This window comes from Pteronotus mesoamericanus, unplaced genomic scaffold, assembly GCF_021234165.1.
Source record: "Pteronotus mesoamericanus isolate MK-2021 breed Mesoamerican mustached bat unplaced genomic scaffold, CSHL_Meso_final contig_433, whole genome shotgun sequence".
Taxonomy (NCBI): Eukaryota; Metazoa; Chordata; class Mammalia; order Chiroptera; family Mormoopidae; genus Pteronotus; species Pteronotus mesoamericanus.
In genome coordinates, this window is record NW_026555163.1 from 1,033,636 (window position 1) to 1,058,307 (window position 24,672).

General features: G+C 38.4%; 1 protein-coding gene across 2 annotated transcripts in view; it reads left to right on the top strand.

Moving 5' to 3' along the window:
- PARP4 (poly(ADP-ribose) polymerase family member 4) overlaps positions 1-24,672 on the top strand; it is a 108,260-nt gene that overhangs the window by 69,663 nt on the left and 13,925 nt on the right. For both annotated transcript variants that reach the window (XM_054577461.1, XM_054577460.1), the window contains 10 exons: positions 2,098-2,293; positions 3,280-3,347; positions 3,929-4,116; positions 6,399-6,498; positions 7,861-8,031; positions 8,314-8,394; positions 10,172-10,252; positions 11,215-11,310; positions 12,145-12,267; positions 22,983-24,053. In XM_054577461.1, coding sequence (XP_054433436.1) covers positions 2,098-2,293; positions 3,280-3,347; positions 3,929-4,116; positions 6,399-6,498; positions 7,861-8,031; positions 8,314-8,394; positions 10,172-10,252; positions 11,215-11,310; positions 12,145-12,267; positions 22,983-24,053 — 2,175 coding nt within the window. The remainder of the gene's footprint in view (positions 1-2,097; positions 2,294-3,279; positions 3,348-3,928; positions 4,117-6,398; positions 6,499-7,860; positions 8,032-8,313; positions 8,395-10,171; positions 10,253-11,214; positions 11,311-12,144; positions 12,268-22,982; positions 24,054-24,672) is intronic.

A 24,672-nucleotide genomic window follows, 5' to 3' on the forward strand; every position in this document is an offset into this window, starting at 1 on the left:
TTAACAATTTTTTGGCTATGACACCAAAAGCACAAGCAACAAAAACAGAAATAAGCAAGTTGGACTATGTCATAATAAAAAGCTTCTTTTGCAAGCAAAGAAAAGCATCAAGAAAATGAAGAGACAGCCTATGGGATGGGAGAATATATTTGCAGACCATATATATAATATATATATCATATATAAAAAGAAACCCATACAACTCAATAGCAAAAACACTATAATCTGACTTAAAAATAGCCAAAGGATTTTAATAGACATTTCCCCAAAGAGGACATATAGATGGCTAATAGGTATGTGGGGGAAAAAAAAGCTCGACATCACTAATCTGAGATACCACCTCATACCCTTTTGAATGAGTTATCATCAAAGAGACAAAACACAACAAGCATTGGAAACAAGCAAAAGAAAGTGGAGAAAAGAGAATTCTTTGGGTAGTATTGGTGGGAATGAAAATTTGTACTGCCTCTATGGAAAATAGTTAGAGGTCCCTCAGAATATTAAAAACAGAACTAGTATATGAAGCAGTCACACTTTGGGACATATATCCAAAGGAAATGAAGTCACTGTCTCAACGAGATATCTTCACCCCAATATTCATTGCAGCATTATTTACAACAATAAAAACATAGAAGTAATCTAAGTTTCCATCAGCAGATGAATGAATAAAGAAAATGTGAGGAAGATATTAGTCGGCCATAAAGAAGAAGGAGATTCTGTCATTTGCAAAGCCTTGGATGGATTTGAAGGCATTATACTAAGTAAAATGAGTCAGAGAAAGACAAATGCTATGTGATCTCAGTTATATATGGAGTTGAAAAAACATTGAGCTCATACAAATAGTTTAATGGTGGTTGTCAGGGACTGGCGTTGGAGGGTAGAGATAAGAAGATGTTGGTCAAAAGACACTAACTTCTATTATAGTTGTAAGATGAATAAGTTCTGGACATCTAATACATAGCATGGTGACTATATAATACTGAATTATTTACTTGAAAGTTGCCAAGAGGATAGATCTTAAATGTTCTCACTATTTAAAAACTAGTTATGTGAGGTAATGGATATGCTAACCTTATTTTGGTGATCATTTCACAATATATATGCATATCAAATCATCACATTTTACACCTTTAATGATTTAATGATGTGCATAATATATCAATTATATCTCAATAACGCTAAGGGAAAATTTTTAGAAATTGAAACTTTCATGATAGTAATTGTACTTAATATTGGTTGATTAATAAAGGATAAGTATGTATATTTTAGTAATCACAATAGCATCTATAGTCCTTTTAGAATAGTACGTGCATATATGTGAGAGAAACAGATATGTTATTTATTCATTCTGCAGACAGTGTTGATACCATATAAATTTTCGGATGTTAATTCTACATTAATTGTTGACCTTTCAGGGGTTTATGGACTGTATCTTGGAAACTCCTGCTCTCATATTCTGCTTTTAAGTTGAACTCCTATTGTTGAATAAATCTTACTCTTTTTTTTATAGTATTATCTTACCTGGCTAAAAAATTTTCAGCTTTTACAAGTAGCTCTTTTCCAATAAAAATGATACATTTATACTAAACTCTGCAAATCCTAGCTCTATGTATATCTCATTTTGTACCTTAGAGGGATGCTTTAAATATTGGTAACACATAAACCAAATTCTCTTTCAGGTGCCACAGTTGAGCATGGTAAACCCCTTTAGTCACAGGAATAAGTGCATTTAATTCTCTTCTGTAAACCTGGGTTTTTGTACATTGGGTGTACTTTATATGAAACATACACGCATAGGCTCGTAGGATTTTTGTGCCATCTGTTCCCATGACAAATGGCACCTTCCCACTAGCATTGGAGGTGTAAGGAGAAGCACTGTGCCTTATCCTAGGGAGTCTTCACTGGTTTATAGAGAGGCCATTCTTTACCTTCTGTTACTCTATCCCAAACACATGTGCATTGTGTAGAGAGATTTTGTGGGTGGATTTTGGGAACAAAATGCTATGGTCATTGACACATAGATTTGTGCTGTTTTGAACTAGCCAGACCAGTTTACATTATGGGAAGCATCAATCCAGCGCTTTTCTCTCCTTGCAGGCCTGCATGCTCGTTTTCCATCCAGATCTCACCAACACCCTCTCTGATGCAGCCGAGGAGAATGAAATGGTTATATGTCTCGACTGCTCCAATTCCATGGAGGGTGTGACATTCTTGCAAGCCAAGCAAATTGCCTTGTATGCACTGTCCTTGGTGGGTAAGAAGCAGAAGGTAAACATTGTCAAGTTTGGCTCAGGTAAGTGCTCTTTGGCGTCCACAGTGAGCCTCCTCCTTAACATCAACATGTTTATGAGTAGAGATGATGGCTGTCAGTGTCCTGACTTTACCTTTGCAGTGAGAGTTAGCACAGCACAGTGTTCAAGAATTCTGGACCCAGGTCCCTGGGTTCAAATCCCAGCTCTACCACTTACTAGCTCTGGGTATCCCCTTGGGCAAGTTACTTGACCTTTTCGTGCCTCAGTTTACTCATCTGTATTCTGAGGGTAATAATAGTCCCTACCTCACAATGTTGTGAGGAGTGAGCTAATGAATGTAAAGGATTTGAAACAGGGCCACATTCCTAGTAAGTGCTATATGAACATTACAGTCATTATCACCAGCTGGACCAAACGCAAGACCGTTGGTCTAACAAGTATATCCAAGGACATGGACAGAAGATTTGAGATTAGCACAGTAGTAGAAAATTTATAAAGAATGATCCCAGCAAGCATCAGATGAGCCCTATTAGAAGATAGGTTAATGCCATGTCCAGGTCGGGGCCCAGGACGATCTCAGCCACCAGAAGAGAGCACTGTAGAGATAAAAGAAGGACCACAGTGCAGTGAGGGGTGCCATATCCTATTACTTCTTCTGTGTAATTTAGCAAAGGCCCAGCTCCTTTATGAAGGATCCAGGGTCTGCTACTGCTAGGGGCAGAGGTCATAGAAGGAGAACATGTCCCTCTGGTGGCCAGGCTGCTTGTGCAATCGTGATACCTGCATCTGCCTTTGCATAAGCAATCCATTTACAAAATGGAATCTGCACACACAATTTGACTCAGAACTTTTTGCGCTAAGTGCAGAGAAAAAGGAAAAAAAGTGAAGTACATAGTTGGCACTAGAATTTATTATTTAAAAGAATACTGTGGTGATTTTTAACTTATCTGTTAAAATTATCGCGCATTGTTAGTAGTTAATAAAGTGAATATTTAATGGCAACACTCACACCAATCTTATTACACAGGTTACAAGGAGTTATTTTCATTCCCTAAGTATATCACAAGCAATAATGTGCCAGCTGAGTTCATTATGGTGAGTAAAATCCCCTTCCTTTTTCTCCTGAATCTGTGTCTATCCAGTTTTAGTGTCACTGCCCCGGAGAGCACTGTCAAAACACCCACAGTCCTTCCATTTTGTATATTGGTGGGCTCTTTTACTTCACTGATAAAAGCAATATGAACTCATTGAAGAAAATTTGGAAATTAAAAAGGGCAAAAAGAAAATACCACCCACAGTCTCACCAACCAGCATTAACAGTTTAGCAGTATTTCCTTCTGTTCCTTTTCTTTGGTGGTTTATATGGAGCAAGCTCAGTACAACCAGTCACCCCTTCAGACCAGGCTGGTTGTCCCAGGGGTGTTTGATGTAATAGTTCTCTGAAAACCATAAAAAAGCAGGTAAGTGCTGATTGATAAGATTGTAGTAACCATGTGACGTGAATAAACTCAAAGGATATAAATGCAGTTGTTCCACAAATGTTTAATTAGAGAAAAATACCTTTTCAGTGACGATACTTCTAAACCCTCATTGAGAAACATGCTCAGTAAATGACTAGAGTGAATGGTGAATATCCCTTAAAAGGGATAAATAATTATCCTCTGCATTCTCTGCAGTCTTCCTTGCCTACTATGGGAAACACCGACTTCTGGAAAACGCTTCGATATTTAAGTTTATTGCCCCCCACTCAAGGGTTACGGAATATCCTCCTCATATCTGATGGCCACCTGCAGGAAGAGGGTCTGACTCTGCAGCTTGTGAAGAGGCATGTGCAGCACACCCGGCTGTTCGCCTGCGGGGTTGGGTGAGTGGCAGGTCTTCACCCATGAAAACCACCAGGGGAGGCAGCCTGTGAGTGTGTGTCTTGGCCCACAGAGGGTTCTCGGCAGTTTTGAAGTTGACGCTTGTGTAGAGAAGCTGTTTAGGGTATGGCTATGGAGCCCTGGGCTGTGAGCCAGACTGTCTGGGTCTTAACTCCCGAGCCAGCCAGTTATTAACTGTGACCTTGGGCAACTTGTTTACTCTCTATAAAGTGAAGGTGATGATGCAAACACTACCTCTGAGGATTAAATGCACTTATGTATAGAAAGCACTTAGAACAAACTGGCTCATAGCAAACACCAAATCAATGTTCGTTTTACTTTGCATACAAGTCCAAATTTCCAGCCTATCCTGAGAAACCCAAGGTGGTTTCTCACAGGGGCTGAGGAGCCTGCTGTTTTAGGGCTCCATCCCACTGCTCTGCTCCTCGCAGCACCTTGCCAGTGAGACTCACATTTCCAAACCCTCAGAGGTATGGAGAATCTTTCTCTGGGGGGGGTCTAAACCCTATGATGAGTTGGAATGAACACCCACCCCAATTACAGTTAGCTTTTCTGGTTGAACTGAGGCATATGTTGTGATTACAAGGAAAACACTAAACCAAAGAGGTTGGACTGATGTTTGCACAGAGCACACCTGTCCCATGCCTCTGTGTGCTCTCCGCCTACAGTCCCCCTCCTGGCAAGCAGTCACTAGGTCTCCCCTCCCTCACACTGTGCTATCCTAGGCCCCTGGACTTCTGTATAGTGGTCTGGGCCCTTGATGCCCCAGAATGGCCCTCCCTGCCTGCCCAGAGGGCTCGTCTCTCTGCCCTCTCCTCAGTCCCAGCTCCTAATCCTGTTTTCTGTAATTTGGGGCCTAACAGGGCATCACACACCAACCAGGACGTATGTCCAACCCACAGCAGATAACTTGCACCTTTGGATGCCAAGTGGCCAGCTCAAAGCCTGCCACAGGGAGGTGTTTTCTCCCTGTCTGAGTCAGTACCCTATTTCATTTTCCTGGTCACAGCAACACCTACCTGCTCCCCACACAGCGTGTCAGGGGTCCGCTGTGCTGTGGTCAGGCTCAGATGTCTCAGCACACAAGGCACTGTGTCTTTGCTGAGTGTCTGTTATGTGACAGACACTGCTTAGCTCAGACTGCAGTACTGCATGGGGGAGACAGACAGAGAGCAATCCAGAACTTTAAAGGGAAACGGGGTCCTAAGTGCCAGGCAGGAAGGAAAGAGGGGATGAGGGGTGATTGAGCTAGTTGACATGACCCAACCTTAGAGAGCAGGAATTGTTACTGACTTTTGGTCCAGTTCTTTCTAAATGTTTCTGCCTCATTTAAAACACACTCACTTGTGTGTTCAAACACACCAGCAAAATGCTGGGAGTTCTTGAAGAGTAGAGACTATTCCTCCTGCCATTGTAACAAGTTGCCCTTGGAGTCCACACACAGAAAAGGTTCCAAGTAGCCTCACTAACTGATGGAATTTGTAAAATACAGATAAACTCCATCTCAAGGATGTTTTAATCACTGTTGTAATCACCAGTTAATTTCAAGGGCTGAAGACAAATCTAATTTTTATCAGTGGGCTGAAAAATGTTTCAGAGATAACTTTCTTAAGTTCTTTTTCTGAAAAATCATTGATCGTTTCCTTAATATTTCAGGAGGAAACTCTCTAAGAAAGTCATTGTTGATAAGTATAGGGTTATTATCAAGAGAAATTTAATATGACATTGTCATTTAAATATCAATAATTATTATTGTTAGAATGAGAGTTACTTATTTATACCTTTTGCTATCTAGATGTGGATCAGATTTCAAGCTGTAGGCTTTATTAACCCTTATGCAATTTCTCGGCCTTTGGAATCAGATTTGGGTAGCTTTGACACTCCTTGAAAGTATGTTGATCTTTATCAGCATTCGGGTACCTTTTGGGGTTTGTGTTTGTTTGTTTGTTTGTTTGTTTGTTTTTAGTATCATCTGCTTCCTCCTTCGGTAAATCAGAAGTCAAGAATTTCTGTTTTTATTCTGTTATAAGAGAGAAATAAGCCCTCTGATGTGTGGAGCTTAATTATGGTACCCAAACCTTCCAGTATTTCATACTGTCTGTCATATGTTTTATCTCCTGAACCTCAGCTATGGAAGAGTAAATTCTTTTGTGCATAGTGTCTCTTCTGTTGAGTTTTGAACTGTGTCAATCTTATTAACTACATGGACTTCTACAATGTTTCTAGAATTTCTTAAAAAGTAATACCTGTGAAATGTGATCAGTTCTACAGCAAATCGTCATATGTTAAGGACTCTGTCCCAGTGTGGTGCTGGACTATTTGAATATTTTAACTCAAAATGCAAGCATAGTTGGAAAAAACAGGTACGTTTCTCAAATATATTATTTCTAGTCTTATGTTTACATGTGGAAATGTTATTTTTGCACCAATTTATTGACAGTAATTTCTGTGTTTTCATGAATGAGAATGGGAGCTAGAAAGAAGCAGAGACCCCACAATGTGCGCCCAACCCTGCGGACCCCTGACCTTCCCACTGGCAGGAGCATAGTGAATGCAAAATTAATTCATTCTCCTCGCTAGTAGTTTGATTTCTGCTTTATCAAATGTTATGGATTGATTTTTAAAAGTGAAGTATTATACGTGTTTTGCTAAAATCATTTTTATTGTGGCAAATATACATAAAAGTTACCATTTAATCATATTTAAGTGGTCAGTTCAGTGGCATTAAGTATATTCACATTGTTGTGCAACCATCACAATACTCCCATCTCTAGGACTTCTTTATCTTCTCGAACAGAACTCTATCCCCATAAAACAACCACATTCTTCCTCCCCTATCCCTAGCAACTGCCCTTCTACTTTCTGTCTCTATAAAGTTGACTGCTTTAGATAGCTCTTATGGGTGGAATCTTAATGTATTTATCCTTTCATGCATCATTTATTTCATTTGGCATAATATCCTCAAGATTCATCCATCTTGTACCATGTATCAGAATTTTCTTCCGTTTTAATGGCCGAATAATATTCATTGTCTATATGTACCACATTTTGTTTATCTATTCATTTTATTGATAGACAGTTGGGTTGTTTCCACCTTTGGCTCTAGTCAACCACGCTGCTATGAGTATTGGTGTACAAGGATGGTTCGAAACATTGATTTCAGTTATTTTAGGCATATATTCAAAAGTGCAATTGCCAAATCATATGATAATTTTAGGTTTAGTTTTTTTAGGAACTGCCATGCCATTATTCACATAGTTGCTGTACCATTTTATTACATCCCCAGCAATGTTCTAGGGTTCCAGTTTTTCTACATCCTGGTCAATCCTTATTTTCCACTTTTTCTTTATGTTTTTTTAATAACCATGCTAATGAGTTTGCACTTGTATCTCACTGGGATTTTGACTTGCATTTCCTTAATGAGTAATGGTGTGGAATGTCTTTTTATGTGTACTGATTAGCCATTCATGTATCTTCTTTGGAGAACTATCTACTCAAGTCTTTTGTAGGATTAATTTTTATAACTGGAATTTACTTCACGCCAGGGCTGTATATTAGTAATTAACTAATGCAATAATTTTAGGAAGTTTTGTACATTTAAATAATGTGCTAGTACATAAAAAGAGGAGTTATAAGTCCCAAAGGATAGAATGTAAAGTTTAAGTGTTCAGTAACTATTTTTGGATACAACATTGAAAGAGAAATAATTCCTCTTTAATAAATAGATAGAAGACCAGATGACTCGGTCAAGATCCCCAGGCTGCTACTCGGTCTCTGTGAAATGGCAACAGTTCAGTCCAGACGCACCAGAGCCCCTGCAGGCCCCAGCCCACATTCAGGCCTTGTTCCACAATGACCAGCTCCTGGTCTATAGCTTTATTCCTCATTGTACTCAGGTAAAGAGGCACACAGTTTGTTTTACTGTAGGAAGAGCAATGTATTTTGCTAGTAATTTTCTTTTCTGTCTGATTTTTCTTCCTCTCCTTCTTCCCCAAATCATAATATGCTGGCAAATTTTCTCTTTCTGGAAAGACAGTGGGTGGTTAACCAGGGGTCCTGGAGAGCCTTTTAATTTCCCTTGAAAGGAGAAAGGAAATCACTGAAAGAATCACTGTCATACTGATCGAAATACTGAGGAGAAGAAAAGCTAATAAGGAATTGTTTTTTCCCCATTTCAGGCAACTCTGTGTGCATTAATTCAAGAAAAAGAATTTTCTACAATGGTATCAACTACTGAACTTCAGAAGACAACTGGAACTGTAAGATTCAAAACTTAAATTGTGGACCTAGTGCTTGAAAGCTATAATAATTTTATATTTTCATGTAGAATTCTTGGTGTGCTTCCTTTGTTATTGCTGTTTTTCTACATTGCTATTTCAATACAAATGAGGACTGTTTCCCTCGGTTTTTTTAAAAGATTTTATTTATTTATTTTTTAAAAAGAAGGGAAAAGAAGGAGAAATAGAGGGAAAGAAACATCGATGTGCAAGAGAAACATGAGTTGGTTGCCTCTCATACACTCCCAGCCAGGGACCTGGCCTGCCACCCAGGCATGTGCCCTGACTGGGAATTGAACTGCTGACCTTTTGGTTCGCAGGCCAGCACTCAATCCACTGAGCCACACCAGCCAGGGCTCCTTCAGTTTTTAATGTAGCAGTTCTTCATCTGAATTCTTGAGTCTAGCCATGTGGGCATCAGTGGGTATGAATAACTGCAATTAAATTTGGTATTTTATGCATGAAAATTCTTTTGGGGGAGGTTCTTACAGATGTCCATGGCTCAATTAAAGTTAAGTACTGTTGGTCCATCTATATTATTTTAAAGGTTTTATTCATTTATTTTTTAGAGAGAGGGGAAGGGAAGGAGAAAGAGGGAGAGAAACATTGATGTGAGAAATATTGATCGGCTGCATCTTGTACGCCCCCAACTGGGGATCTGGTCCCCACCAGTCATGTGCCCTGACCAGGAATCATAGTAATTTTTGCTTTGTGGTATGACACCCAACCAACTGAGCTACACCAGACAGGGCACCTATGTTATTTTAAAATAGTAAATAAAATTAGTAAACTAAATAAAACATTTATTGCGGCTGTGTTTGTCTTTTCTAGCTTTGGATAAAGAGCAAATGAATTAGCACCAAAAAATTTGTAGTATTTGTATTAGTATTTAATCTACTATAGTTAGACCTAGAAAATTCCTAACCTATCTGTGCTATATTATATATTGCTTGCTTTTCATCATAGGGGTATTTGTAAAGCCAGAGAAACCACTTCCCAAACATTGCTAAGTTTGGGTTTTTTTTGTTTGTTTTGTTTTTTTAAATACAATATGGCTTTTTTGGCACTGAATAAATATATAATTATTACTTTCCAGTGACTTATGTTTAGAACTTAAGGGAATTTCCATGTTATTTAAAAAGTTGAATCTTAGGCAGAAATAAAGTAAAAGGGTTTTACTTGGGCAGATGTCATTTTTCATAAAAGCACAATTTTTATAATTGTGCTCCCTCTGTGGACTGTGATCTGATCAAAAATACAATTATAAGAGTTGGACTTCTCATCATAAGCAGATATGGCCATTTCAGATCTGCTCCATTTTGCAGTCATTTGAGAGGAAGAGGAGGGAACCCTTCTTCCTATCCTTCAGCATGGAGACTACATATAGTCATGCTAGGGCATCACAGCCATAAGCTGGATCCTCTTACAGTAGAACAGTTTAAAGATTTTGAAATAAATTGAATTGGCAAAATGGCCTTTTATAGAAAAAGCAAAACTAGGGACAGAAAATAGATGAGCTGTTGGCAGGGGCTAAAGGTGAGTGTAAAGGGGCACATGGGATTTTATAAGGTGAAGGGACTACTCTGTGTCTTTATTTCAATGGTGGCCACACAATTGTGTACATTTATTGGAACTTACCAAACTGTACACATTAAAAAGGTGAATTTTAGTGTATGTAAGTTATTCCTCTTTTAAAAATGGCTTTCTCTGTATGGTTGTAATTAGAAGACATTTGAATCTTTCTTTGCTGCTTAAATAGATGATTCACAAGCTGACAGCACGAGCTCTGATCAGAGATTATGAAGATGGCATTCTCCACGAAAATGCAACCAGTCATGAGGTCTGCTCTTTTCATAGCAAAAATCTTTGTTTTTTGTTCATAGTTCTTCTTAAATGGACTTTTCCACAGACATGGAGAGTGAGGCTAGCAGGATGGAGATACATGCAGTATCAGGAGCGTGTATTGTCACATCGGGGTGCAGGAGGCTCTGTGGCTTCCTGAGAACTCCATAGTAATTGTGCCCATCAGAGAGAGGCTTGGGGAGGGCTCTGGGAGCATCTGTCACTGGCGCTCTTGAGTGCTGTTGATCATCATAGTCCCCACTTCCTGATGAAGAAAGACCTGCCTGTGGACAGACAGCACAGACAAAGCCACCTTACTCCCTCCTGGCTGAGCTGAGGAGACCCCTGGCTGGGGGTCCCACTCAGCCAGGATGGCCCTGCTGGCCCCTGTAAGGCTGAGGTTAGAAGCATTAGGACTCAATGTCATCCCCAAAAGAGTGTACCAGCATACCACACAGGGCTACCAATTCCCTTGCAAACAGTTACTGCTCGTGATAAGTGGCCTGTGCCTTCAGCACTCTCCTGTGCTGCCCTTCCATTAAAGCCTTGAGTTCATTTTGCTTACAGCCCTCTTATCTCTGGGGGACCTGGCCAGCCCTGACACCAGACAGTCCTGAATAAGTCACTTCACCCATGCCTTAGAGTCTTATCTTGAAAATGAGGCACATAGACTTCCTGTAAAAGATTTTTGAAGCTCAGCACACTCCAGAGTGAGAGTTCTTTGTAATCTACAAAGGCTCTACAAATACAATTATTCCTTCTCGGACTCGGCTGCTCAGTTGAGTAGAGAACATTTAGTCACCAGCTTGAGATATTTAGATAGGGACGTTGACTCAATATTTAGTTTGAAATTCTAGTTATGAAATGACTTGCTTTTTATAGAAAAACACCTTTTAGACTACTTAATACACATCTACTGAAAAAATAAAACATGTTTGCATTTGTTTTATTCTATCCTAGATGAAGAAGCATATCCTAAAATCTCTGATTATTCAACTCAGTAAAGAAAACTCTCTCATAACACAGTTTACAAGCTTTGTAGCAGTTGAGAAAAGGGTATGTAATGTTGTTAATTCATGTTTCTTTTTTTTCCTTTTTTAATCCTCACTTGAGGAAATGCTTTTTCATTTTAGTTAGAAGGAGGGGAAGGGAGGGAGAAAGAGGGAGAGAACATCGATGTAAGAGAGAAACATCAGTCAGTTGCCTCTCATATATGCCCTGACCAGGGACTGAACCACAACCTAGGTATGTGTCTTGACTGGAAATTGAACTCACGACCCTTCAGTTTATGGGACCATGCTCCAATCAACTGAGCCCTACTGGCCAGGGCCTTGGTTATTTTCTGCGTTTACATATTAACAAAATTACTCTTACTCTGTCACTCACAATATCCACATCCTTGGTCTGTGATAAACAAGGAGGGGAGAGGTGGAGGGTCATTGCCAGGGCCTCAGCATGAGGGCTCACAGTGACTTCTCTAAATGAGATACATATGTTATTATTTTTAACGTTATAATTATTAATTAGTTACATGTGTACTTTTAAGATTTACTACAATTTTGTTACCTTTTTGGCATTTCTCATTTTTTATTAATCCAAGACCTCGATAAATAGAAAAGGCCTGGGCTCCCCTTACCCTCTGAAAAGCCCTTTCTGCTCCATAAATTGAAGGCACTTACTTCATTGCCTGCTCAGTAAAGAAGAACACCGCTCAAATGAGGACATCTGTCTGTCTTCTCTGCCTCTTTCTCTTTTACCTGAGGCCCAGGATGCAGGATCCAATCCAACACCCTTACATATTCCAAACCAAATTTTTCAAAGGGCTTTAGAATGTATAATAATCATTTGATATTGTCTGTTTTGTTTATACCTAATTGTGATTCAATATAGGATGGTAATCAGTCAGCTTTTCCTAATACTCCAAATATTTTGGAACTTACTGCCAAAGAAGATGTAGATTTTCTGCCATATATGAGCTGGCAGGAAGAGCACCCAGACACCAGCATCCCACAGGTAAGTATTAATTACATCATAGATTACTATTGTGTTTTCCTATTTTTATGGTGGTGAGGGGAACTCTTTGATAAAATGGTAGCTTTGATATTTATATATATAGAATACATATAAAAACACTTGTACAGTTATAAAAATCACTATTGCATGACTGAGAAAGTCACCACATAGAAATGTAGTTCTAACTACAAAAAGGGAAAAGCGTGGTTCCACTTCACTCAGAGACAGGTAAACTGTCACACAGGAGGCTAAAGTCACTTACTCTCAGTAATATAATAGAGTTGTCATGAAATACTGTTAAAAGTCTTACCTAATAATCTAAATTCATTATCAATGTTTCTTAAAATTTATAGTGCTCTATATTGTGGCCTTTACAGCCAGAGACATTAGAGAACTTGAAAATTGTGACTTAACTAAAAATTGAAAGGCATATTCAAAAGCAAAGGAACAAGACAGTGCTCTCAAGTATCCAGGTTAGAGGAGTAAAGTTGTGAAATTTTAGAAATTTAGAATCTAAGGGAAAAAAATTTGTGAGGAGAGGAATTTTTGGAGGATATCATGCAATATAGGCAACATTCACTTTCTTGGATTCATTTTAAAGTTATGATGTCAGTTAAGAACATAAAAACATAATTAGATGTCCTTTGCTCATAAAGTCATATTTAGTATGATTTTTAAAAATATGTTTTATTTGTCAATTGTGGGTGACATACAATATTATATTAGTTTCAGGTATACAACATAGTGATTAGACATTTATATAACTTAAAAAGCGATCACCCTGATAAGTCTAGTATCCACCTGGTACCATACATTATAATAATGTTTAGTATGTTTTACGATAGTAAATAAACAAAACATTTATAACAAAACTACAAATGTTTACTCAAATGAGCCAGGAGAGTAATTAAACCAACACTGTACTGAAAAGCTAACATTGAGGAGGTCGTTTTGTTTGTTTGTTTGTTTTCATAGTTCTTTGTTGTTTTTAAAAATTTTTATTGTTATTCTATTACAGTTGTCCCCATTTTACCCCCTTGCCTTCCTCTGTCCAGCCCACCCCCCGCTCCCGCAGTCTATTCCAACACTGTTGTCCATGTCCATTGGCCATTCATACATATTCTTTGACGAGTCTCTTCCCCTTCTTTCCACCATTATCCTCCTACCCCCTGCCCTTTGGCTGCTGTTAGTCTGTTCCATGTTTCCATGCCTCTGCTTCTATTTTGCTCATTAGGTTTTTTTATTCATTAGATTCCTTTTATATGTGAGATCATATGATATTTGTCTTTCACCAACCGGCTTATTTCACTTAGCATAATATTCTTCAGTTCCATCCATACTGTAGCAAAAGATAGGACTTTCTTTCTGCTGCATAGTATTCCACTGTGTAAATGTACCACAGCTTTTTGATCCACTCTTCTACAGATGAACACTTAGGCTGTTTCTAGCACTTGGCTATTGTAAATTGCACTGCTGTGAACATGGGGGTGCATAAATTCTTTTGAATTTGAGTTTCGAGGTTCTTGGGGTATATTCCCAGCAGGGGAATCACTGGGTCAAAAGGCAAGTTCCATTTTTAATTTGTTGAGAAAATTCCATACTATTTTCTCAGTGGCTGCACCAGTCTGCATTCCCACCAACAGTGCACTAGGTTTCCCTTTTCTCCACATCCTCGCCAGTAGTTACTGTTTGTTGATTTATTAATGATGACCATTCTGACAGATGTGAGGTGATACCTCATTGTGGTTTTAATTTGCATCTCTTTGATGGCTAATGGTGTTGAGCATTTCTTCATATGTCTCTGGACCACCTGTTTGTCCTCCTTGGACAAATGTGTGATCAGGTCCTTTGCCCATTTTCTAATTGGACTGTTTGTCTTCCTGGTGTGGAGTCATATTAGTTCTTTATATATTTTGGAGAATAAACCTTTTTCCAATGTATCATTGGCAAATACGTTCTGCCATACAGTTGGGTCTCTTTTCATGTTTCCAGTGTTTTCTTTAGCCATGCAGAAGCTTTTTAATTTGATGTAGTCCCATTTGTTTATTTCTTCCTTTATTTCCATTGCCATAGGAGGTAATCATATTGCTACATGGGATAGCTGAAATTTTACTGCCTATGTTTTCCGCTAGGACTTTTATACTTAAGTCTTTTATCCATTTTGAGTTTATTTAGGTGTAAGTTGGTGGTCTAGTTTCACTTTTTTTTTTTTGCATGTACCAGTCCTGTTCTCCCAACAACATTTATTGAAGAGGCTATTTTTATTCGATTGTATGCTCATGCCCTTTTATCTAATATTAATTTACCATAGAGACATGGGTTTATTTCTGGGCTTTCTATTCTGTTCTACTGATCTATGTGTCTGTTCTTGTGCCAATGCCAGACTGTTCTGATTACAGTGGCCTTGTAATAAAGTTTGATCAGGTATTGTGATCCCTCCTACTTTGATTTTCTTTCTCAAAATTGCTGCAGCTATTTGGGGTCGTTCTCATTCCATATAAATTTTTGATATGTCTGTTCTATGTCTGTGAAATCCGTCAATGGTATTTTAATAGGGATTGCGTTGAATCTATAAATTGCTTTGGGTAATATGGACATTTTGATGATGTTAATTCTTCCAATCCATAAACACGGTGTATGTTTCCATATATTTGTGTCTTCCTTACTGTCTTTCTTCAGTGTTGTGTAGTTTTCTGCACACAGGTCTTTTACTTCCTTGGTTAAATTTATTTCTAGGTACTTTATTTTTCTTGTTGCTATAGCAAATGGGATTTTTTTTTCTGATTTCTGCTGCTTCTATTTCATTGTTGATGTACAAAAATGCCTTCAATTTCTAAATATTGACCTTGTATCTGGCTGTTTTGCCAAAATCATTTATTAGGTCAAGCAGTTTTTTGCTGGAGTCTATAAGGTTTTCTGTGTACACTATCATGTCATCTGCAAGCAATGATAGTTTTACTTCCTCCTTTCCACTGCCTTTTATTTCTTTTTCTTGTCTGACTGCTGTGGCTAGAACTTCCAATACTGTGTTGAATAGAAGTGGTGAAAGCAGACATCCCTGTCTTGTTTCCAATCTTAGTGGGAAAGATTTTAGTTTTTGCCCACTGAGTATGAGGTTGGCTGTAGGTTTTTCCATATTTGGCATTTATTATGTTGAGGTATGCCCCCTTTATTCTCATTTTGCTCAGCGTTTTTATCATAAATGGGTGCTGTACCTTATCGAATGCTTTTACTGCATCTATCGAGATGATCATGTGGTTTTTGTCTTTCCTTTTGTTTATATGATGTATTACATTTATTAATTTGTGTATATTGAACCATCCTTGCATCCCTGGGATGAATCCCACTTGCTCATGATGGAAGGTCTTTTTAATGTATTACTGGATATGGTTTCCCAATATTTTGTTGAGGATTTTAGCGTCTATGTTGATCAGTGATATTGACCTGTAGTTTTCTTTCCTTCTAGTGTCTCTATCTGGTTTTGGGATTAGAATGATGCTCTCCTCATAAAAAGAGTTTGGGAGTTTTCCTCATCTTGGATTATTAGGAATAGCCTGAGAAGGACCGGTGTTAGCTCTTCCTTAAATGTTTTGTAAAATTCTCCTGTGAAACCATCCAGTCCAGGTCTTTTGTTTGCTGGGAGTTTGTTGGGTTTTTTTTTGTTGCTTCAAGTTCCCCAGCTGTTATCCGTCTGTTCAGGCTTTCTGCTTCTTCTCCATTCAGTGTTGGAAGATTATACTTTTTTAGAAATTTGTCCATTTCATCAAGATTTTCAAATTTCTTGGCATATAATTGCTCAGTAATTTCTTACACTCCTTCGTATTTTTGTGGTATCAGTTGTTATTTCTCCTCTTTCATTTCTGATATTATTTATTTGGGTCCTCTCCCTTTTTTTCTTCATGAGTCCCCTTGAAATCTTGTGAATTTTGTTTATGTTTTCAAAGAACCAGCTCCTGGATTGGTTGATTCTTTGAATTGTTCTTTTGGTGTCTATGTCATTCAGTTCTTCTCTGATTTTGATTATTTCCTTCCTTCTCCTTGCTCTGGGATTTATTTGTTGTTACTTCTCCAGTTCTTGAAGTTGTAGGGTTAGGTCATTTATTTGAAGTGTTTCTATCTTTTTTAGGTAGGCCTGTGTTGCTACGAACTTCCCTCTGAGGACTGCCTTTGCTGTGTCCCATAGGTTTTGTACTGTTGTGTGTTCCTTTTCATTTGTTTCCAGAAACTTTTTGATTTCTTCTCTTATCTCATTATAGATCCATACATTGTTTAATATTGTGCTCTTCAGTCTTCATGAGTTTGAAAGTTTTTGAGGTTTTTCCCTTCAGATTGGTTTCTAATTTCAAGCCCTTGTGGTTCAAGAAAAAGCTTGATATTATTTCAATTTTCCTGAATTCATTAAGGCTTGTTCTGTGTCCTATCATGTGGTCTATCTTTGAAAGAGTTCCATGTGCATTTGAAAAGAATGTGTACCTTGCTTCTTTGGGATGTAAGGTTCTATATATGTCAGTTAAGTCCATTTGATTCAGTGTGTCATTCAGCTCCACAGTATCCTTGTTGATATTTTGTTTAGAAGATCTGTCCATTTTTGACAGTGGGGTGTTAAAATCCCCTACTATCAGTGTGTTGCTGTCTATATCTTTTTTGAAGTCCTCCAAGATTTTCCTTATATATTTGGGTGCTCCTATGTTGGGTGCATATAAGTTTACAATGTTTATGTCTTCCTGAAGGCTTTTTCCTGTATTATAAAGTGTCCCTCTGGGTCTCTTTCTATGGCCTCTGTTTTCAAATCTATTTTGTCTGATATAAGTATTGCTACTCCTGCTTTTTTTTCCTGTCCATTTTCTTGGAATATTTTTTTCCATCCCTTTACTTTCAATCTGTGTAGGTCTTTTGTTCTGAGGTAGTCTCTTGTAGGCAGCATATGTGTGGGTCATCTTTTCTTATCCATTCAGCTGTCCTGTGTCTTTTGATTGGGGCATTTAATCCATTTACATTTAGAGTTGTTATTGATAGGTACTTATTCATTTTTTCCCTTTGTACCTGTGTTCTCTTTCTGACTCTTTTTCTTCATCTTCTTAAACCAATCCCTTTAGCATATTTTTGCAGTGCTGGTTTGGTGGAGGTGTATTCTTTTAGTCTTCTTTTGTATGGGAAACTTCTTATTTCACCTTCCATTTTAATTGAGAGCCTTGCTGGGTAGAGCAGTCTTGGTTGTAGACCTTTGCTTTTCATGACTTGGAATATTTCTTGCCATTCCCTTCTGGCCTGTAGTGTTTCTTTTGAGAAGTCAGCTGCTAGCCATATCGGGGCTCCCTTGTAATTTACTACCTGTTTCTCCCTTGCTACCTTTACGATTCTTTCTTTGTCTTTGATATTTGCCATTTTAATGATGATGTGTCTTGGAGTGGGCCTCACTGAGTTCCTCTGAATCGGGCCCTTTGTGCTTCCTGGACTTGTGTGATTTTTCTCTCTTCCAGTTAGGGAAGTTTTCCATCATTACTTTTTCAAACAGGTTCTGTATCCCTTGCTCCTCTTCTTCTCCTTCTATGCAGATATTATTATGTTTCAGGTTGTCCTGCATTTCCCTAAATGCCTCTTCATTCTTTTTGAGTCTTTTTTCCATTTCTTGCTCTTTCTGGGACCTTTTTCCTACCTTGTCCTCCCCCTCACTGATTCAATCCTCTGCTTCATCCAGCCCCCTTTTGATTCCTTCTACTGTGTTCTTCAATTCAGAAATTGTATTCTTCATTTCCTCTTGTCTCTAATTGATAGTTTTTATATCCTTTTTCATGTTGATATAGTTTGCAATAAGTTCCTGATAATTTCCCTGTAGTTTTTCATAGTTTCCTTGAACTTGCTGAGCTCATTGAGCTTCCTTAGAACCATTGTTTTGAATCCAATATCTGATAGTTCACTTGCCTCTATTACATTTAGTTCTGTCTGTGAGATTCCTCCTTTAGTTCTGTCTGTGGGATTCCTCCTTTCTCCTCATTGAGGAGTGTTTCTTTTCCTTCCCATTATTTGTGAGATTGTTTTTCTTTTGGTTTTTTTGCTTTTGCTTCTTAAATTGATCTCTCAATTTCCTGAGTTTGTGGATTGAACTTCCGTGGTAGTAGGCAGGTCTTTTTTTCTTTTTTTTTGAGAGATAGAAAGGGATCTATAGAGAGAAATATTGTTTTGTTGTTCCGCTTATTTATGCATTAATTGATTGATTATTAATGTACCCTGACCGGGGACTGAACCCACAACCTTAGCGTACCAGTATGAGGCTCTTACCAACTGAGCTACCTGGTCAGGGCCTGGGTAGCTATTTAAGTGTGCTTTCGTTTTATGTGATCCTGCACTGAGGTTTTAAGTGGGGCAAACAATTCATATGCAGATATTAAAATTCACTTTTGAAAAAGCAGAAACTGCACTTAAAATTAATTAATCTCATATAAAACAGAAGAAAAACATAATCTTAAGAACTGCGTCAGAGATGTGATAGCAAAACTCAAAGCATAAACTGGTGTGGTGAGAATACAGATAACCTCCAAGGTGAGGCTTTTAGCCTCACATTTCTAGACTTTTGAGGTTCCCAGGTCAGTATCTAATTAAGATTCTTTTAATTGGTGTATATCAATTTATGTGATTCATCCTCAAGAATAGGATCTTTCTTAGTAAACATTGTGGAAATTAGGGAGACTGTCACAGATGTAACAGCCATGCTTTGGAAAGTAACCTACCTGGAAATTGTTTATGAAACCAATTTGACTTGCTATTTGTGTTTTTATGTTACTTATCATCTTTTTGTCATACAGATATTTTTAATCTTTGGGTTTCTAGGTTTTGTTATGTATCATTTTTTGTCCTGCTTAGAAATACCTTTCCTGTTCAGAGATTATGCTTTTTAAAAATTTCCCTTTATTAAAGATACACTTCAGGACTTTCAGCTAAGATGGAGGCATAGGTAGATACACTGTCGCCCCGCACAACCAAAAGAAGGACAACAATAAATTTAAAAACAAAAAATAACCAGAACTGCCAGAAAATTGAACTATATGGAAGTCTAAAAACCAAGGAGCTAAAGAAGACGCATTCATCCAGACTGGTAGAAGAGGCGGAGACAGGCAGCAGGGGTGGAGAGGACACGTGGCAAGGCTGTGGCTAGAGGACCAGGTGGGCAAGGCGGCAGCTGGCAGACCAGGTGGTCCCACGTTTGCATGAGGATAAAGTGAGGAACAGCTGGGGAGTGAGACAGACCCTGCAGCCACGGTTCTGGTGTGGGAAAGGAAAGCCTCAAAACTTCTGGAGGTAAAAACCTGTTGGAGTTGCAGCAGGAGGAGAAACTCCCAACCTCACAAGACAGTCCATTGGAGAGACCCATGGGGTCCTAGAACATATACAAACCCACCCACCTGAGAATCACTCCTTGAAGGACCCATTTGGTAGTAGGTAGCAGGGGAAGTGATGGAAAGCTGGCGGGAGCCAAGCAAGTGTCATTGTTCCCTCTTGAACCCCTTCCCCACGCACAGTGCCACAACACAGCAACCTGGGTTGCCCCACCCTGGTGAATACATAAGACTCCGCCCCCTCCAACAATTTCCAAGGCGCGCTGATGCAAAGAAATATGACCCAAATGAAAGAACAGATCAAAGCTCCAAAAATAGAAGTAAGCGATGAACAGATAGCCATCCTATCAGATGCAGAGTTCAAAACACTGGTAATCTGGATGTTCACTGAATTGGTTGAGTATGGTCACAAAATGGAGGAAAAAGTGAAGGCTACACAAAGTTAAATAAAGAAAAATATACAGGGAACAAACATAAAGGGAAGGAAACTGGGACTCAAATCAAGGATCTGGAGCAGAAGGAAGAAAAAAACATTCAACCAGGACAGAATGAAGAAACAAGAATTCAAAAAAATGAGAAGAGGCTTAGGAACCTCTGGGACAACTTTAAACATTCCAACATCTGAATCACAGGGATGACTGAAGGAGAAAAGGAAGAGCAAGAAACTGAAAATTTATTTCAAAAGATAATGAAGGAGAACTTCCCCAGGCTGGCAAAAGACATAGACTTCCAGGAAGTCCAGGAAGCTCAGAGTCCCAAAGAAGTTGGACCCAAGGAAGCACATACCAAGGCACATCATAATTAAGTTATCCAAGATTAAAGCTAAGAAGAGAATCTTAAAAGCAGCAAGAGAAAAGGAGTGAGTTACCTACAAAGGAGTTCCCCTAAGTCTGTCAGCTGATTTCTCAAAAGAAACCTTGCAGGCAAGAAGGGGCTGGCAAGAAGTATTCAAAGTCATGAAAGACAAGGACCTACATCCAAGATGACTCTAACAAGCAAAGCTATCATTTAGAATGGAAGGGCAGATACAGTGCTTCCCAGATAAGGTCAAGTTAAAGGAATTCATCATCTCCATGCCGTTATATGAAATGTTGAAGGGACTTAACTAAGAAAAAGAAGATCAAAAACTATGAACAGTAAAATGACAACAAACTCATAATTATCAACAATTGAAACTCAAAAACCAAAAGCAGACTAAGCAAACAACTAGAAGAGGAACAGAGTCATATAAATGGAGATTAGAGCGGAGGGGGAAGATACAGAGAATAAGCAGCATAAATAATAGGTACAAAGTAGGCAGGGGGAGATTAAGAATAGTACAGGAGATGGAGAAGTGGAAGAACTTATATTTATGACCCATGGACATGTACTAATGTGGGGGGTGAATGCTGAGGGGAGGGGCAGTGCAAGGTAGAGGGAATAAAGGGGAGAAAATAATGGGGCAACTCTAGTAGTATAATCAATAAAATATATATAAAAAAACAGAGGGTTCAAAGGGGCATTTCAAAGGCGGGTCCACCTAAAAAAAAAAAAAAGGTATACTTCACATGATCACAGTAAAAGCAGTATGTCTGGAAATTGAGCCAGCCTGCTGTTAGTGATACTGACAAGAACATGAGGAGACTGACCGCCTGTTGGCCCACTGTGGGGTGATGACAGTTGCTGACTGTTACACAATCATACTCTTTGTTTTTGTGTATATTGTAGTGGAGCTGGAGTGAAGCTTTTGGAGTTAGACTGCATGGTTCAAACTCTGCCTCTGAAACTTCTTTGTTTGTGACCTTGGCAAGTCACATTCCCCATCTGCCAAATGAGGAATAATATTGTCTGCTGATAAGGCTGTTTTGAGGGTCATAGGCATTAACACTGAGGACGTGGTTCAGCATATCACCAGCACTAAGGAAAGTTCTGATTATTGCTATTAGGTAATAAGTGAGTCTTCTCATGATTTTTTTTTTAACATTTCATTTGTCTGAGCAGATCTGGATCCCCACCCTTGTGGAGGAGGCCAAAAAACACCTGATGTTTTTTGAAAAATAAATTTATTAAGATATAGTTCACATACCACAGAAAAGTGTACAATTCTGTGGTTTTTATTGCCTTCATGGAGTTGTACATCTGTCACCCCAATCTGTTTTAGAACATTACCCTGAAGGAGGGCACTGCTTTAAGGAAGGTGGGGTAGTGAAAAAAAATTTCCTTTATTTATATTTTTAAATGGTTTTATGATTTCACATTTACATTTAGTTTTTCACCCAACTGGAATCTATCCTGGTATAAGACATGAAGTCTGAAACCAACCTTATATTCTTTCAGGTGGCCGCCAACTTTTTCCCACACCATCTATTGAATAATTCTCCTTTCCATCTGATTGACTTGAAATGCCATCTTTATCATCTGCTAGATTCCCACATGTCTTATGATCTCTTGCTGGACCATGTGTTCTGTTCTATTGATCTGTTATAATATTGTAATTTCACAATATACTTTAATAGGTCTAGTCTATCACTTGTTTTTTTTTTCAGTTTGCTTACCTAATTAAGAACATTTTTTCCAGATAAACATCATTTTTAACTATTATTTTGAAATGTGTGTCTTGTCATATGTTCTTAAAAATTAATTATTTAAGTATGTACTTAAAACTTGACTGAGTTGGGAAAAGACTACTCTTTTTTTTTTAATAGCTCATTTACGTTGGTAAAATTAGAAGCTAGCCAATTCCAAAATACCTCAAGGGCTTGTAATTTATATAAAACTGCATTTTGTTAACATGCAACTTTTTAATACTCTTTAAATTATATTCAAACAATGGTAGTAACATAGAACCCTTCAATTCCTTTTGTTATATGTTCTGTTTATATTCTGGTGTAAAGATACATTCATTTAGTTACTTTAAAGTTTTGAAAATTTTTTTCAGTATTTTTTCAGTTTTCTCATTTTCTTAATATTGCTGTGAAGCAGTATATGAGACTAGAATAATTTATTTCAAATAAGCAGCTTACTTTAGGTCTAATTCACACCCTATGATACTGCTAATTGTAAAATGTTGGGCAAGTGACTTTATGGTCCTCAGTTTCCTCTTGTGTAAAATGAGGGGTGTTTAAAATTCCATGATTCTGAAAATTAAGAGAGATTAAGATCTTAATGTATTTATTGCTGATACGCTCTCCAAATCTCAGATTCCATATTTATAAAATATAAAAATCATTTTTTATAAAATATAAAGATCATTTTTTAAACAATGATCTTTAATAGCTTCTTTTTTCAAAGCTCTGGGGTAAGTAATTGCTTGACTCCTGGGAAGTCAGTTACTAGGAAGGACATTTGCTTGATTGTTCATTCTATTCTCTTTTCCCTGACATAATTTTTTCTTCTGGGCAGGCTCTTTCAACATCCTCTGAATGGCAAGGAGAATCTCAACTTAAACTTTTAACTAAAAAAAAATGTAAATCATCTAAGCAGGAAGTTTTTGAAGGTTTTGAAATGTGTAGCTTAGGTTCCCACCTATCAGAAATACCTTTAAAAATCAATTTTGAACGTAGAGATGTAGAAAGGCCATTGGATTTAAGTCTGATAGATTCATTTAAGCACTCAGGAATTAAACCAGCATTTACAAAAGTCATTTCACCAAAAATGGCTCTTTCCAAATCGTTTGCTGCCTCTGGTTCAACCAGTTTCCTAGCTGCTTCCCCTGTTGGTTCCACTTTCCCCTGTCCTCCCAACTTTCTTCCTCAGAGCCCTCTTTTAGGTACTCTTGCTTGTCCTAAACCATTTGTTCCAACTAAGAATGACCAGGGCCTTGAGACAGGCATTTCCCTTGATGGGGGTTCTCCTCCCAGCCTGCCTCCCCAGAACCTACCTTTTCAATCTTTTACTGGTTCTGCATTCCCAGGTGTCCTGTTTAGCTCCAGAGAGTCTTATTTACCGAAAATGTCTGAAGAACCTCAGTTCTGCCCTTCTACTGACACTTCCCTTGAGTTCAACTCTCCTCCACGGCAGAATCTTTTGTTCTCTCCTCCTAGATTTCCTCCCCCTGGTCCAACCAGAGGGTGTGGTTTTCAGCCTCTTCTTGGTTCTTCTCCTCTTCATTTTCCAAATTCCCCAGGTCCCTTGAGCACCAGTTACAATCAGCCAATACATCAAATTGACCTTGCTCTCCATAAGGCTCCTCCATCACTTGGGGCTTCTCCATCAAATATTTCTGTGAGAACTGCAGTATCAGATTCTCTCCCAAATACATGTTTGGCTGCCTTAAGTTCTTTTGAAACCAAAAGTGGTGAAGCACCAGGATATCTGGCAAGTGGGTATTTCAAAAAGCTAAAAAAAAGTGATATAACAAGAAGAGACTTTCCTGCAAGCCTTCTCGTACTAAATGATGAGGATGACACAGACTGCAAAGAAAGCTGGAAGAATTTCATATCAGTGCCTGAACTCTTCAGTCTGCAAACTGAGGTATTAGCTTTATTTCTCCTACATCTGAGTTAATTTGCTTCATAGTTGCGAACAGTACTATTCAAAGTAGCTGGTCATTGAACTATATATAACCAGTACACAGTAATTAAGGGACTTGCTGTAATTATTTGTTTTGATATAAAATAATTTAGTAGCAAAATCAACTTATTTAGTACAAAACTAAGTCTGAGTCCCAGCCCTGCTGCTTGGTGATTTGGGGCAAGTCAGATAACCTTTCTCAGCCTCAGCTTCCTTATCTATATAGTGGGAATAATAGTGTCTACTTCATAACGTGGTTTGAGGTTTAAACAAGATAACAGGAGCTGCCCAGCTCCCCTTACCTGGAAAGATGCACATAAAAGCAGCATCAGTAGTTATATAGCAGCCACAGCTATTGGTGGACCCTGGAGCCAGACTGTTGGGGCTTAAATCCTGGCTATGCCACTTGTTAGCTGTGTGGCTTGGGACAAGTGCCTTAACCTTTCTGCGCCTCAGTGTCCTCAATCTGCAAAGTGAGTATAATAATAATACCTCTATAAGGAGTGGTTGGAAAGAAAAAATCCAACCTGGCACTTGTTCCGTACTGGTTGGCACATATTATCTCTACAGGATTTTTCAG